The following is a 14,721-nucleotide window of genomic DNA, read 5'->3' as shown; positions in this document are numbered from 1 at the left end:
GCGCTGCGTTTCCCTGACCCCCTACGGCCCCAGCGTTCCTTCTCGCGAGTGGGGCTTCGCGTTCCCTCCCGGGTTCCGGAGCCGCCACGTGACTTCCACGAAGCACAGGGGCCCAGCGGAAAGCCGCGACAGGGGTGGGATTTGGGACCCCGAGGTGCGGCGAGAGGGCGGGGAGAGGAGGAAACGGGGCGGGAGTGAGAGGAGGGGCGGGCCGACTCGGGACGCGCAAGCCCGCCGGCCGGGGCCGGGGGAGGGGAAACCCGGGCAGCGCGGCGGCCGCAGGCGCCGGGAGAGCGGGAAGCCCGAGGGGGCGGGGCGGAGGGCGGCGGCCGGCAGGTGCGGGGGCGCGAGGATGCGGGTGACCCGCGAGTGCCCGTAGGCAGCGCCCCGCGTGCAAGGCGCGGCGGGCCGCGCGGCCGCTCCTCCGCGAGGCTGCGCGGCGGGGTTGGCCGGGCCGGAGGAGTGCCCGGCATGTCGCAAGTGCTCCCGGCGGCCGGCAGCGTCCTGCAGAGGAGCGTCGCGGCGCCGGGGAACCAGCCGCAGCCGCAGGTAGTGGACTAGAGGCTCAGGGAGGCCCGCGGGCATGCGGGGATGGGAGCGCCGAGGGGCAGGAAGGAGATGGGTCTGGGGCTCCGGGGTGGTGAGCGCTGAGTGCTGGGGTGAAGGGCGCTGCGGGAGCCAGAGTCCTGCAGGAGTCGGGGCGCAGGGCAGGAATCCCGCGGGCGCTTCTGCCCTGTGGTCCCCAGCTCACGCACAGTGCCCGCCGCCTCCGGAACGGTGACCCTGCTCCTGCGCCCCGGGAAGCGGAGAGGCCGCAGGGCGCAGACGCCCGGGCAGAGTCCACGCTTCCCCGCACGTGGAATCCGCGGTGTCCCGGTGTCGCCATCCTTGCGCTGGCGCCCGCTGCCACCCCACCCCCGGCGCGCGTGGCCCTTCGCGGGCGCCAGGGTGCATAGAGGGGAAATTCGGTCCGAAGGGGCAGCTCGTGTCCAGGCACTCCCCACATCTACCCGCCGAATGGGGAACTCGCGACCCATCAGCCTAAGGGTGCGGGGTGGGGGCCCCCCCGCAGTGGGAGAACTCCAGTCCCGCCGCTGGTGGAAACCCCTCAGCCCGCCTTCAGCCCTCTGTGCTGTCCTTGGCAACATGTACAACTGCCTACTCAGGAAACAGATAAAGTTGCCCGCGGGGATGGCAATCAGAGAACTTCCCACTTGGTTGCTCTGAAGGGAGTCTTCCTCGTGATGCCCCCCCCCCCTCGCCTTCCCAATTCGTTGCCTGGCACGTAGTGTCATCGGGTGACGCTAGAGAGTCACACAGTTCTGAGTTTGGATCTCGGTTTAACCACACACAGGTTGAGTGGCCTTGAGCATTTTGCTTAACTTCTTTGAGCCTCAATTTCCCCATCTGTAGAATGAATATAGCAATAACCTCTCGAAATTTTTATGACTAATTAAGATATGGTTAATAATTTATGATTAACACTTCGCTCCCCTCTTTCTGTTTTGATTGACTGTTACTGCTGGGTTCTCAGCTGTGACCATATGGATAGGTGATTACATCCAGGTTAGAGTGTCTTGCTCCCAGAGGACAGGATGCTTCCTTGGGTCCTATGACTTTTTAATTGTGAACAAAAAGGCATGATTTGGAGATAAGCACTACGGGAGACTCGAAAAATGGCAACCTCCATAGGTTACTGTAATAGTAGTAACCTATTACTATATAATAATAGCCTCCTTAGGTTATTAAGGGCATACCATGTGCTGGGAGCTTTAGGTTAAAATCTCCTTTTATCCGTATGCTAGTCCCAAGCATTAGGCTGTTGGAATGATTTGTGCAGTGATTACCGGTCGGTTGTTCTGGCCATGCATCTTCAGTGCCTAAAACAGTGTCTGGCACATGGCAGGTACTCAGTTAATACTTGTTGAGAGAATGAATAACTCTCACTTAGGATAAATGAGAAAACTGAACATTCAGAGAATTTAAGCCATTTCCCCCAAGCTGAATTGACAGTAAGAGACAAAACCAGTGGCTCTATATTTCTAGCTAGAGTTCTGTCCTGTAAACCACATTTTGCTCCTGTGGTGTCCTGGTTATGTTAACCAAGACTTCTTTTCCCCTGAAAAGCTACATTTTAACACCTTGTGCCTGTTCCCTTAAGCACTACTTCCAGACCACATCCATTTGTTGTGTTCTTTATAATATTTTATCTGTCTCCTTCTATAGGCTTATATTCTTCTGTATAGTGAAAATTCTTTACTCACCAGAGCTTGGGGAGAAGTGTCTCCCATATTTGGAATACAAGACCAGATAAAATAACTGAAATTACCCATTATCTTATATTATCAATATTTGCCCTCCATTAATGTTAATAATTGAGTAGCTTTCCTATGTTTGTATCCCACTAACCTCTTGGCTTTTAAACTGTTTAAAGTTAGCGTATCGCTTCCCCGCCCCTTTGGTACCTTCTCACAGGGCTCCGGAAAGCAGATATTCTCTACTTCTCCATGTTTTTTCTATAACTGAAATGTTTTTTATCTTGGTAGGTACATTTTTTTAAAAAATCCTGCCTGTTTCAGGATAACTCTTGAAGGATTCAACTAGGTTTGGTTAAATCTCATAGAGAGCTGAGAGCTTTCAAGACACATCATGAGTCTGCTTTCTGATTCACTCTGACCTGTGAAAATGTCCATCGAGCATTGTTCAAATGAGGTGTCTGAGATCGTTTGATGTGTTGATAGAATTGTGTGATTGCAATTAGTTATCAGTGTAAAATGTGCATGCAGTATCAAAAGTACCTGTTTGTGTGTGGTGGGTCAAGGCCTGCCACAGAGCGAGTTCCAGATAGCACATGCCTTCTGCCTTCCCTGTTCTCAGATGCACGTTGACACCGCACCTCTTCCAGGCACACACCCTGTGGGGTAGAGGTTTGTGAACGTTGGTTTGGAGTCCAACAGACCTGAGTTCCACTTCCCATTTACCCACGTCTAGCGGTGATACCTGGAGCAAGTTCCTTACCCCCTCTGAGTTTCTTTTTTTTTTTTTCTCCCCTCTCTGAGTTTCTTATCCTCATCTTTTAAATGGCAGTCTCACCATACATTTCTCAGGGGGGTCATGGGAATGAGCAGCTAAACTCAGCCAGGACACAAGGCTGAACAAGGGGCTGGTGCTGTCCCACCCATCTAGCAACAAGCACTGTCAGGACTGCAAGTAAAATGGTGAAGCGATGCGGAGGAAAGGGGCAGGGCAGAGGAAGGCAGAGGACGGCGAAGGAAGGCGAAGCAAGGCGCCCCGACAGCACACCTAACCACACATTTTCCCCCCAGAGCCCAGACGATGATGACCGGAAGGTCCGAAGGAGAGAAAAAAACCGAGTTGCTGCTCAGAGAAGTCGGAAGAAGCAGACCCAGAAGGCTGACAAACTCCACGAGGTGAGCCTGTGGTTGGGGCAGAGCCACATTAGGGCCACGGAAAGGAGCTGTGGTGGTGGCCCCAAGGTCATGTCCTGGTCACCACCAATTTGGACACGTACGTCTCATGTCACTGCATCCTTCCAGCCCAGTTTTCCGATCCTTCACGGACATCTTTATCCCTCATCCGCTGGTGGCTCCTCTCTCAAGTTCCTTTCATTATAAACCAGAACAAAAGGAAACAAAACCTCCTCTCGATACCAATTCCTTTTCAAGCCCCATTTGTTTTCTTTCCTTCCTCCCCTCCCTGCTCCGCCCAGAGAGACCTGCTGCCTCCATACGCTCGGTGCCATTTATTTCCCAGTCCTCTGTGCTGGCGCTTCTGCCGCCCCGCCCCACCCAGCATACACGCACGGACGCACGCATGCATGCACGCACGCACGCACACGCACGTAGGCACGTGACCGTACGCGGGCCACGTGCGCGTCCGCGCACACATCCTTTCTTCAGAGGGTGCTCCTGCGGGGACCCGTAGTGCCTCTGCGCTACCTGATCCGGGGACTTCTTTCTAGACTCATCGACTGTGACCTTGCTGACCTTGCTGAACATTTCATACCATTGACCCTCCCCCTTTCCTGAGACCTTCTTTCAAGGTCTTCAGCTTCTAAAAGACCGCATTTCCCACTGGACCTTCCTAACCACCTTTCATCTCTGTTTCTTTGCTACCTTCTCTTCCTCTGTCAGTTCTCTTAAGTTTTGGTGTTGACCAGGCTTTCAGATTCTGCTCTTTTTCCTTCCCACCCTGAAGGTACGATCTATTCATCTGTTCTCGCAGCATTAGCTCCCCACTTTGACTACTCAAGGCAAGACCTCAGTTCGAGGCCCCCCGACCCCATGTCCTCAGATGGGTGGGCTGCGGGCTGCTCGGATGCAGCGTGGCCCTGATATGTGTGTTTACCCTGAAACTCTCTCTTCTCCTCCTGTCTTCAAGTGAAGTTAATGGAGCTCACCAGTTTTCTCATCATCCACGTCAGGAACCTGGGATTTACCCTGAACTTTCCCATTTTCCTCTACCCTTATGCTTAATCCCACATAATCTCACAGACAGAACATGGGAACTGCCCCGTATCAGGCACTGGCCTCAAAGGTATCCAAGTGCCTGTGCAAAGAACTGATGATAGTTCTGAACGCTCATCTTTAGACAAGGTTCGTGTAAATCACTAAGGATTTTAGTTTAGCCCTTCCCTGCCTGCTGTCTTGTCACAGCTGGTCTTAGCAAGGTGGGTCTGGGGGCATTGACAACATAGCAGATACCGAGGTATTATGAGGGGAAAAACAATCTGAAAAGCCTTTGACAGTGAACTGAGAACAGGTTTAGGATGTACATACTCTGGGGGAGGCGACCAATGATAGAAATTCACAGGGCATGAATTACGAATATCAGACTCTTTCCTGGAAGCAGGAAGGCTGGGCCCTAAAAGGAGATAGGGTCAGAAGAGATCCTTCCCAGCCTGAATGGGTCCTGTAAACTTCCCAGAGAGGAGTTGGAATGTCCTTTGTCTCCTTTCTTCCTTCCCCCTTGCGGTTGAAGCAGTCCCGGTTCTAGCCTCATGTTACCAGATTACCCCAGAGGGCACTTGCAGCCCAGTTAGGGCATGGCCCTGCGTTCAGACCCTGTGTGCCAGCTGGACAGCCAGGGCCCTTCCCCTCAAGAAGCTTCTCGTCCAAGCCAGGTGCATTAATATAAGGAAACACTAGGGGACACTCATTTGTAAGTCCCAAGTGATGATGTGTGTGGTGGTGGCTAAATGACGGTAAGACCTACCACAGAGCAAGAGCAGGGAGATTCGTTCCACAAATATTTGTTAGCACTCCCATGGACAAGGCCTTGATGCTAGGTTACAAAGAGAGGAATAAGATCTCCTTCCCATTTTGGAAAGCATAGGAGTTTTCAACAGAAGTATATTCATTTCGTATGGACTTTGTAGTAAATTATGACAAATTTGGTGGCTTAAAACAAAACAGATTTATTATCTTACAATTTTGGAAGTCAGGCATCTGGAATGGGTCTCAATGGGGCTAAAATCAAGGTGTCAAGAGAGCTGTATTCTTTCCAGGAGCTCTGGAGAAGAATCCATTTCCTTGCCTTTTCTGGCTTCTAGAAGTTTCTCAGTGTTCCCTGGCTTGTGGTCCCCTTCCATCTTCAAAGCCAGCACTGGCTAGTTAAGTCTTTTTCATGCTGCATTACTCGGACACTGTTCCTCTGACACATCTCCTCTGACTCTTGACTTTTTCTTTCACTAAGACCCTTATGATTACATTGGATCCACCTGCATAATCCAGGATAATCTCCCCACGTTCAGATTCTTAATCACATCTGCAAGGTCTTTTTTTTTTTTTTTTTTTTTTAACCGCATAAGGTAACATGTTCACAGGTTCCAGAGGTTGGATGTAGATATCTTTTGGGACATCTTTGGGAAGCCTTTATTCAGCCTAACTCAGAAGGTAGCATAAATCCTACAGGGTCAAAGAAGACAGTTTCTCTCAGTATGTCATTGTTGAATTTGATACCCAAATGAGCCAGGTGCCTGGGAAAGTTAGGGTGGTACATTTACTCCTGCCTGATCCTCCTTAGAACCATGGGGGGTCCCCCTTCTGTAGGGTTCCTAGCTTCTTCTGCGGTCTCTTTACCATGTCACGTGACCAGATATGGCAGGTGCTGTTTTGGGAAATGCAGCTAATTGATCTGAAACCTATTCCCTCCATGGGAGAAAACTCCCTTCTCTGCCTCTGTGGAGCAGGAAGAGTAGATCCTGCTGACCCATCACTGGCAGATCACCTCATCGATGCCAGTCTTATTGAGAAACTCAGTGTCCAGGAGGCCAGGACAGTGGGTCCATCCATATATAGACCCCAAAGCTATAGCCCCCATCTTTACTGTCACTAGCTACATACTAGTGTTATTGGTCACAAGGGGCAGTGGGGGAGCAGGTGGCCGGCCCAGGAAAATGCAACCACATCCCAGTCCTGCTGTAGAAGAGGAATGTTGTCTCTGAGTCGAAGGGTAGCACATGAATAATAGCTCTGCTGTTATTTCCTCACCTCCTTCTAGGGACGGCATCCCAGCTATAGGAATCTTTGCTCTGTAGGGCCACCATGGTAGTGGGCGGGGAGGGAGGGGAGTAAATATAGTAAAAAAAAAAAAAATTTTTTTTTAAACTTTGAAAAAAAATATGCATGTTGAGGATGGGGTGTCTGGTTTAAAAATGTGGTGAAGAATTGCTTTAGTTGCTCCAGGAAGTGAGTTGAGGGCAGAGCACCTAGCACACTGCTCTGGGTCATGGCAGAAAAGCCTGTCAAGGCCTCCTCGGGCTCCAAGACCCATCAAGGATGGGGCACGTGGGAACCAGATACAGTTCTCAGAAACCTCAAACATGGGGTCAGTCTCTCTCTCTCAGAGACACTAAAGGGTCCAGAAAGCTGCCATCTGGTAGCCAGGGCCACTGCCACTCCCTGGGGAGCTTTGGCCGTGAGAAGGGCTGTACTCAGTCCTTTCTGTACTCAGTCCCATCCTGTGGGATGTCATGGGTGCGTCTCTCAGAGGAACTCAAGGTCTTTATTTGCCTTCCTTGAACACCACGAAGGGGACCATCTGGAGCTTGTTTAGAATTCCCACCCTTCTCTCCTGCCCGCCTCATTCACTCACCTTGAGTCCCCTTACCTCCGACACCCTGAGAAACCTCCTCCAGTCCCAGCTTCTAGAAGCCTCTGGGCTACCTCCCCCAGCTCCTAGTTCTCCATCTTGGGGGACAGGAGGGACAGCCCGTCGGGGCCGGGCCTCCCTGGAGGGCAGGGCGGGGAGAGCCTGAGCAGGCCCTGCCAGAGGGAGGCTGGGGTCACTCTTCAGTCTGAGTTTGCCCCTCAGGGAGGTGGTTGCTGGAAGCCCGAGTGTGGTGCCCAGAAGCTATTCCTAACGCGTGTGTGTCTGTACCTCAGCGCTCACTGTGGCTTTTCGAATCGTCCTGTCAAGGCGCTTACACCTCTCAGGGGGATTTCAGTCCCTGTTCATCTCTGAACGTTGGGCACACGCCCGAGTCCACGTCCACAAATAAGGATGTGCGTGAACAGTCCAGCTCTACAGCAGGGAGAACTGTGTCTCAGAAGTGGGTCAGACTGGTTCAAGCCAGCCCAAGGTATAAGACTGAGAAAGAACGTTGAGTCAGAAAAGGAAGGCAGTGATGCCATCCTCAGGAACCCCAAATGTCACCAACTGACAGATTTCTTAGGCAATTCGGTTGTGGTCTGTTGTCACGGCTTCTTCAGCTGTTGCATGTTCTAAGAGAATGCTTCGAGTCGTCCCCCCTCCTTGGTTCAGAAACTGATGATGACACCAATTTGTATAGCCCTCCCTGATGACACAATTTGTCTGCTGGGAAGTTCAGGGTAGGGGAGGGAATAGGCTTTATTGTAAAATCCTGAGCACTCACAGCCCTTGACTGCTGGTAACCACCACGGGGAAATTTGGGGCCAGGCACTGCCAAGTGAAAGCAGAATTACTTCCTTGCTCAAGGGCTGCAGTTGACCTTGAAGTCAGGTTCCAAGCCTGCACAACCTTGGAAAAGTCATTGTGGCTCTCGGAGTTTCACTTTCTTCACTTGTGAAATGGGGTCTGTGTGTGGCTGTGCCCTTCTCATGGCCTTTTCCACCCCTCATTTCCTTTCTGCCTTCACCGTCACCTCTGGCCCCGGGGACCCACATTAGCTCATTTGCTAGTTTTTCATCCTGGACCCTGGATTTCCCCAGACAGCCCCTCGTTCCCTAGTCAACCTCCCTTAGATGCCCAGACCAGGGTTTCTTGAATTTGGCACTGTTGACATTTGGGGCCAGCTAATTCCTTGTTGGGGTGGCGGGGGGGTGGGGCTCTGTGCGCTGTAAGATGTTTTTTTACGTTTGTCAAGTCGGGGAACTTCTTCTCGGTGTGAAGTGGGTCTTGCTCACTCCCCTCCCACCCCCATTTCCTCTCACCTCCTCTCCACTCGCCCCAGCTCCTCCTTTTATTATTATTTTTTATTTTTTTAAAAGACTCTTTTTTATTTATTTGACAGAGAGATCACAAGTAGGCAGAGAGGCAGGCAGAGAGAGAGGAGGAAGCAGGCTCCCTGCAAAACAGAGAGCCCGATGTGGGCCTCGATCCCAGGACCCTGAGATCATGACCTGAGCCAAAGGCAGAGGCTTAAGCCACGGAGCCACCCAGGTGTCCCTCCTCCTTTTATTTTTGTTGTTTGATCTCACCAGAAGATCTTGACTTCTTCTCTCCTTTTTATTCCCTCAGCTCCATGAAAGTCCCTTAGCAGGTTGATGAGTAAAAAATCAAATCCCAGAAGAGAAAGTCCCCACAGAGGAGGCAAACAGGGGACCTGATGGGCTGGGGTTTGGGGGAAGCAGTGTTACTTCCGGAAGACATTGGGCAGCGTGGCCCCTCCTGGCTTCCAGAGATAAGGCTCAGGAGCTCGCAGCATCCTGCCCCAAAACTCAACAAGCAAACAAGCTAATACAGACATGGAATATTCTGCCACAGTAAGAGACTTTCCTGGTTTTGGGAATCTAGTTAAAATGTTTGCTCATTGGAACCATTCACATCTATTCTCCATTTTACTGGGAGGTGAGGAGCACGTCTAGTGTGTGTGTGTGTGTGTGTGTGTGTGTGTGTGTGTCCAGTTGTGTGTGTGTGTGTATGTGCGTGTGTGCATTGTGTGTGTACACACGCTCCAAAGAGCTGTAGCCCGTCGTCCTGCGGCTGCAGGCAGCCTTCCCTGGATAACTGTCTTCCCGTCCACCGCCTCCCCTGGCCCATGGAGGGCTTGTTGCCGCGTTGTAGATGGAACTCAGGTTCCAGGACTAGAGCTTCTAAGAGGCCTGAGGAGAGCATGAGGAGTGGGGCTGGCAGCAGGGCTGAAGGCGGAAGGGGGCCCATGGGCTAATGAAGCCGGCCTGACCTGGGACGGCCTGCGGAGTGGGAGGGGGGTGGGTGCCGCCTGCTGCCTTGGAGCATATTCCAGACCACCCTGAGGGCCTGCCTGGGGAAGGCTCAGACAGGCCTCTGTGTGCAGCACCTCTGGTGCCTAGAGGTGGGGAGGGAAGGAAGCCAGTGCGAGAAGGAGACAGAGGAGTCACTGGGCGGTGGCCCATCGGGCGCAGCTACAGGAGAGGGTAGCAGAGGCTCCTAGGTGCTACACATTTCTGATCTTTGGGAAGCGATCTTATTTAGTATAAGTAAGATTGAATGTGATATGAGATTGACTAGAACACGTAATGAGGGTTGTGGTTCCATTAGGTGCTGTGATCAGGGAAGCCTTCCTGGAGGTGGTGGGCTTAAGCTGGGCTCACACAGAAATGGAGGAACATACTCCAGTGGAAGAGAACAGCATTAGCAAAGGGCCAGAGTTGAGAATTTGCATGTGCTTTAGGGGCCTGTAAAAAGATCAGACTTTTTTAGTGATATTTTTGAAAATTTACTAGTAAGAGAAAAGATGTGGTGGATAATAATAAGGTTGGGTCCCCACGTCAGGAAATGCATGGTAAACAAAATTGCAGCAAGATTTAAATAAAGTTGGGCGCCTGGGTGGCTCAGTCGTTAAGCCTCTGCTTTCAGCGCAGATCATGATCTCAGGGTCCTGGGATCGAGCCCCACATCGGGCTCTCTGCTCAGCAGGGACTTCCTCCCCCCTCTCTCTCTGCCTGCTTCTGCCTCTCTGCCTACTTGTGATTTCTGTCTGTTAAATAGATAAATAAAATCTTTTAAAAAAATATTTAAATAAGGCTCTCAGCTTCAAGATGATTTCTGTTGACATGCCCTGTGGCTCTGCCATTGGCCAAGTACTATAGAACTTACCAGTGATTCGGAGGAAGAGAAGGAAGACCTAATTATCAAGTCAACGGGCAGCTTATAGCTGTGTAGTATCGTGATTCGCCAGCTGACCCGTTACGTTTCAGAAAGACTTTGCTAGGCTGGAAGGCACCCAGGTGGCCGCAGTGAAAGTCAGAAGTGGATGTAGAGCCCAACCTTAATCTTCAGAACATCAGTCACCGTCCAAATATAGACAGAGAAGCAGCAGAGGCAGACGGAGCTTGTACTTCTCTGCAAGCTCAGGGCGAGTCCCCAGGGTGAGGTGGTTGCAGGCCTGGTCCAGCCCCAGGGCAGGCCACCTCTGTGCCTTTCCCTGTGCATGGTCAAGCCATCCCCAGAATCACTTTGGGAATGACCCTTTGCCAGATAGATCCTGGCAGGTGAGAGTGTGTGTTGGGATGACCCCCAGGAGGACAGAAGGACCAAAAGTCCTAAACTCAAGGAGCTCAAGAGACCTGAGACAGTTGTGCTTAGAGAATGCCTAAGGGGAAGTGGTATGGGGCTGTCTCCTAATATTGCAAGAACTGCGATGTTGAACAAGTATTGAATTTACTCTGTGTGGTTCTGTAAGGTGGAACCAAGCCCAATGGATGGGTTTGAAGGAGCGAGAGATTTTGTATCCGTGCAAAGAGGAGCTTTCTAATAGAGCAGCTCAGAAAAGGCAGGGACTGTCCTTTGAAGAAAAGAGTGCCCAGTCCAAGTTGGATGTCTGGTTTTTGCATTGGGTGGGTTGGGCTGAGGGGTATCTGTGAGCCCCTCCAGGTGTAAGTCTCTGCAAACTCCGCTATGGTGGAAACTTCACAGGTGAGAGTTGGGGGCGGAGCCAAGGCAAGGGATACTTTCATTCATTTACTCATGCGGTCAGCAAACGCGTATTGTGTTTCAGGCACTGCTCCAGGAGCTGGGCCCACAGCAGTGACCCCAACAGAGATCTTCACAGAGATGCTCAGCAGTTGGGGGAGGGAGGCAGTCTGCACAGGGGCACAAGGGAACCTTTAGGAGTGACGGGAACATTCTCTTGATGCACGTTGACATTTACCAAAGCTCACTGCCCGAGACCCATAAAACAGGTGTATTCTATTCGATGTAAATCGTATCTCAGGCCAGTTCAAAGAGCACAGCCCTGCCCTCTTGGACCTTTCATCCTGGTGGGAGGAGAGAAACAGGAAGCAAACAGAGGAGCGGAGAAGGAGGCTCGGCTCTGGAGGGAGCTCTCCGGGGGGAGGAGGCCGGCATCCCAGGAGGGAATGGGGCTGCAGCCACCACGTCACCCACCCCGTGTCTCTGTGCAGGAGTACGAGTGCTTGGAGCAGGAGAACACTGTGCTGCGGCGAGAGATCGGGAAGCTAACAGAGGAGCTAAAGCACCTGAGCGAGGCACTGAAGGAGCACGAGAAGATGTGCCCGCTGCTGCTGTGCCCCATGAACTTTGTGCCGGTGCCCCGGCCGGACCCTGTGGCTGGCTGCCTGCCCCGATGAAGCCCGAGGCTCGTCGTCCTCTGCCGACGGAGGAGCCTTGGTCTTTTTCACACCTGGTGGGGGAATGGTTCCCTCTGTGTCTGTGTCCAGGGGGAACCGGTGGCCAGGTCACCTCCTCGGAGCTCCTGGCCGTGTCCTCAGCGCACAGCTACCACAGGACGCTCCCGAGGGCGCCTCTCGGAGCCCTGAGTGGATCTGGGCCGGGAGGCCACTCTCAGGAGTCCCCTCAGTCCACTCTGGCAGCTAGTAGTTTCCATGTTGTGCAGAATTATTTCCTCTAGAATTTGGAGAATAAAAGTGGTTATGATCTCTCCTTCGGCCAAGTTCTTGGAATTTAGAAAGACAGAATGTTTCTTAGTCCTGGAGAGGTGGTCGCCTTCTGTCTCCTTAGGCTGTTTTGTGGCTCCTGGGTCTTGCTTCCCCATCCTGGTCATCGTCCCTGTGGTCATAACTGGGCTTGATGCAGGAGGCACCTTTGGGGAACTGCAGAGTAAAGGCCGATGGGACTTCTTGCCACCCCAGCTGGGTCGCGAAGAGATAGTCATGCTGGGCAGGACTTGGGCTTGTCTTCTGGTTTGGGTGGCCCTCTGTCTCTGTCAACAGCCCCACCCATGCTGGGCTCTCATGGGAAATGTTCTCTTCCAGGCTGGTTTTCCTGTCTCTTCTGTACACTCTTGGGCCACCTGCCCATTCCAAAAGTAGTCATTGGATCAGAGGACAATTTGACTTTATGTTAGTATGAATCACAACAGAATGGGGAAATCTGTCCCCTAGTTGAAAAAAAACAAATATTTTGGCAGATGAGGAGAGCAATTTCCTTTCAAAAGTCCCGTCTAACTATTATTTCAGGAAAAGCAGAACCAAGACAAGTCGAAGGTGGCCCAAGAGAGAAAAGCAAAACGGCAGAGGACTCCCCCATCCTCTTGCAGTTTTCTTTTTCCCTGGACCAAGGGAGTTGTGGAGGGCAGAGCCATACCATCCTAAAGGGCACAAGAAATGGGAACAGAAGGAAAATACTTTGCTATAAATGTAGATGTTAAAAAGAAGAAAGTAAGAAAAGAGAGAACCCAGACCCTCCCAGGGGTGACCAACTTGCTGACTTCATACAAGTATACATATTGGCTACTTGTGGAGGGTCTCCTTTTTCCTGGGCAAGTGTCTCCTGCCCCCCCAGACCTTTCATGTGAGGGTCTCTTATAACTCACACCAGCTGCAGGATGCAAGGTTTCCCTGGTCAGAGGCATTGGAATCTGCCATTAGAGACCCAGGCAGCGGCAGAACTGGGCCGAAGCTTCCCGGATGCAGCTGTTAAGGGGAGTGGTGGCATTTCTTTGTAGGAGACATTTTATAAATCATAATCATCCGGCCTCATTCGTGCACTTTTGCAGACAAGGGGCTCTGAGGCAGTGGGGGAAAGGCCTTGCCCAAGGTCCCCGGAGAACAAGGAGCAGAACCAGGGCGGAATCCCAGAGGGTCTGACATGACTCCTGGTGCACCTCAGAACCAAGAACATCAAGCTGAAGCCATGTCGCAGGAGGTGACTCAGGGCAGGACCTGGGGTCTATACATGGCATGACCTCTTGTCAGTACCTCCCAAGGCTGGCCAGGACCACTACAGGCTGGTGACCAGCCCATTCGTGAGTGGTAGACTCAGAACCAGGGTCCCAGAGCCACCGTGGCTGTGAGTATGAACACATAAATTGTGTTCCTGTACCAGCAGGTGTTTGGAAGCTGCTGTCTTTTACCTCCAACACCGTCTGTCCCTGCAGGGAGCACCTTCCGTGCTGGTCACATCTCAGCCAGATCCCGTGGGACTTCCAGCAGTCCTGGCCTGCACAGTCCTCCACAGCCTGCCCGCTGATCCACTCTGACCCCTTCTGGCACCGTGTCTGGCCGGCTGCTCCCCGGTTCCACTGCGAGCCCCGGGGTGTCTGAGCCTGCTGGCCTCCCTGGCCCCAGTGCCTTGGCTCTGCACCATGATTCAGAGACCATCTCCTTCCATGCAGTTGCTCTGTACCCCCAAGGCCTTGGGGCCCCCTGGCTCCTCTCCTCTGGCCAGGAGACTCAGGACAAGGGGCCCAGGAAGGATGGTGGGGAGCAGATCTCTCTCATACCATTTCCGCCCACAGCCCATGGCCAGTCCTCAATTGCATGGCCTCACTGAGCTACCGGGGACATTGGGGATTGAAATTCGGCCATGTGCTCAGTGGGGGACAAATGGGATTTGGGGACTACCTGTCAGTCTCTGTCAGAAGATCTAGCTTTGCTCCCTCCCCCTCACTGAAACTGTCCTCCTGCAGGGCCCCAGCAAGCTCTGGCTGCCAAATCTAATGGCCACACTTCAGGTCTTGTCTTCCTTTGCTCCCTCAGGTTACGGCGCTAGCTTCTGCATTTCCTTCCATGCCTCTACCTGCTGCTGCACAGTAGAAAGGAGCTCCTCTTCTTGGGGCCTCCACCTCCCATCTGTCCCTGAACTAATAATTCCTGCCTCCGTACCCAGAACAACGGCTGGTATATTCAGGGGCCCTTCCCATGTCTCCAAGAGCACATCACACAATCATAACCCACTCGACACGTTCACAGCTGTACTCACGATCGTATCGTCTTCCCTTCAAAGATGTTTCTCGATCTTTCCTGCTTGTCTAATAAAGGGCTCTGTCCCCACCTGGCATCATAGCTAGAACCATTATGCTCCCAGAGTGATTCACCAAGCCCTTCCGTTGGATCTCCTAAATACCCCCAGATCCAGTCACTTTGCTCCAATGGGCTAATGGCTTTATCTGCTAACCAGGCCTTGATTCCAACTAGCTGCTAAACACGGGGGCCTTCCCCCCGAGCTGCGGATTCACTAAAGTGGAGCCACCCCCACATCTGATGTCAGAACAATAAATGTGACGTCAAGCCAGGGAAGCTCAGGGTAGTGCAT

At 52.3% G+C, this 14,721-nt stretch overlaps 1 protein-coding gene across 1 annotated transcript; it reads left to right on the top strand.

The window, feature by feature from the left end:
- Nucleotides 1-281: 281 nt before the first annotated feature.
- Nucleotides 282-12,108, top strand: BATF3 (basic leucine zipper ATF-like transcription factor 3). The gene is made up of 3 exons (XM_004778939.2): nucleotides 282-549; nucleotides 3,327-3,431; nucleotides 11,610-12,108. The coding sequence occupies exons 1-3, from the start codon at nucleotides 472-474 to the stop codon at nucleotides 11,793-11,795; spliced, it is 369 nt and encodes a 122-aa protein (XP_004778996.1). The 5' UTR covers nucleotides 282-471; the 3' UTR covers nucleotides 11,796-12,108.
- Nucleotides 12,109-14,721: the final 2,613 nt, after the last annotated feature.

This window comes from Mustela putorius, unplaced genomic scaffold (assembly GCF_011764305.1).
Source record: "Mustela putorius furo isolate JIRA1106 unplaced genomic scaffold, ASM1176430v1.1 tig00000785_pilon_pilon_pilon, whole genome shotgun sequence".
Lineage (NCBI taxonomy): Eukaryota > Metazoa > Chordata > Mammalia > Carnivora > Mustelidae > Mustela > Mustela putorius.
The sequence above is the reverse complement of the archived record's forward strand: the minus strand, read 5'-3'. Positions and strand labels throughout refer to the sequence as shown.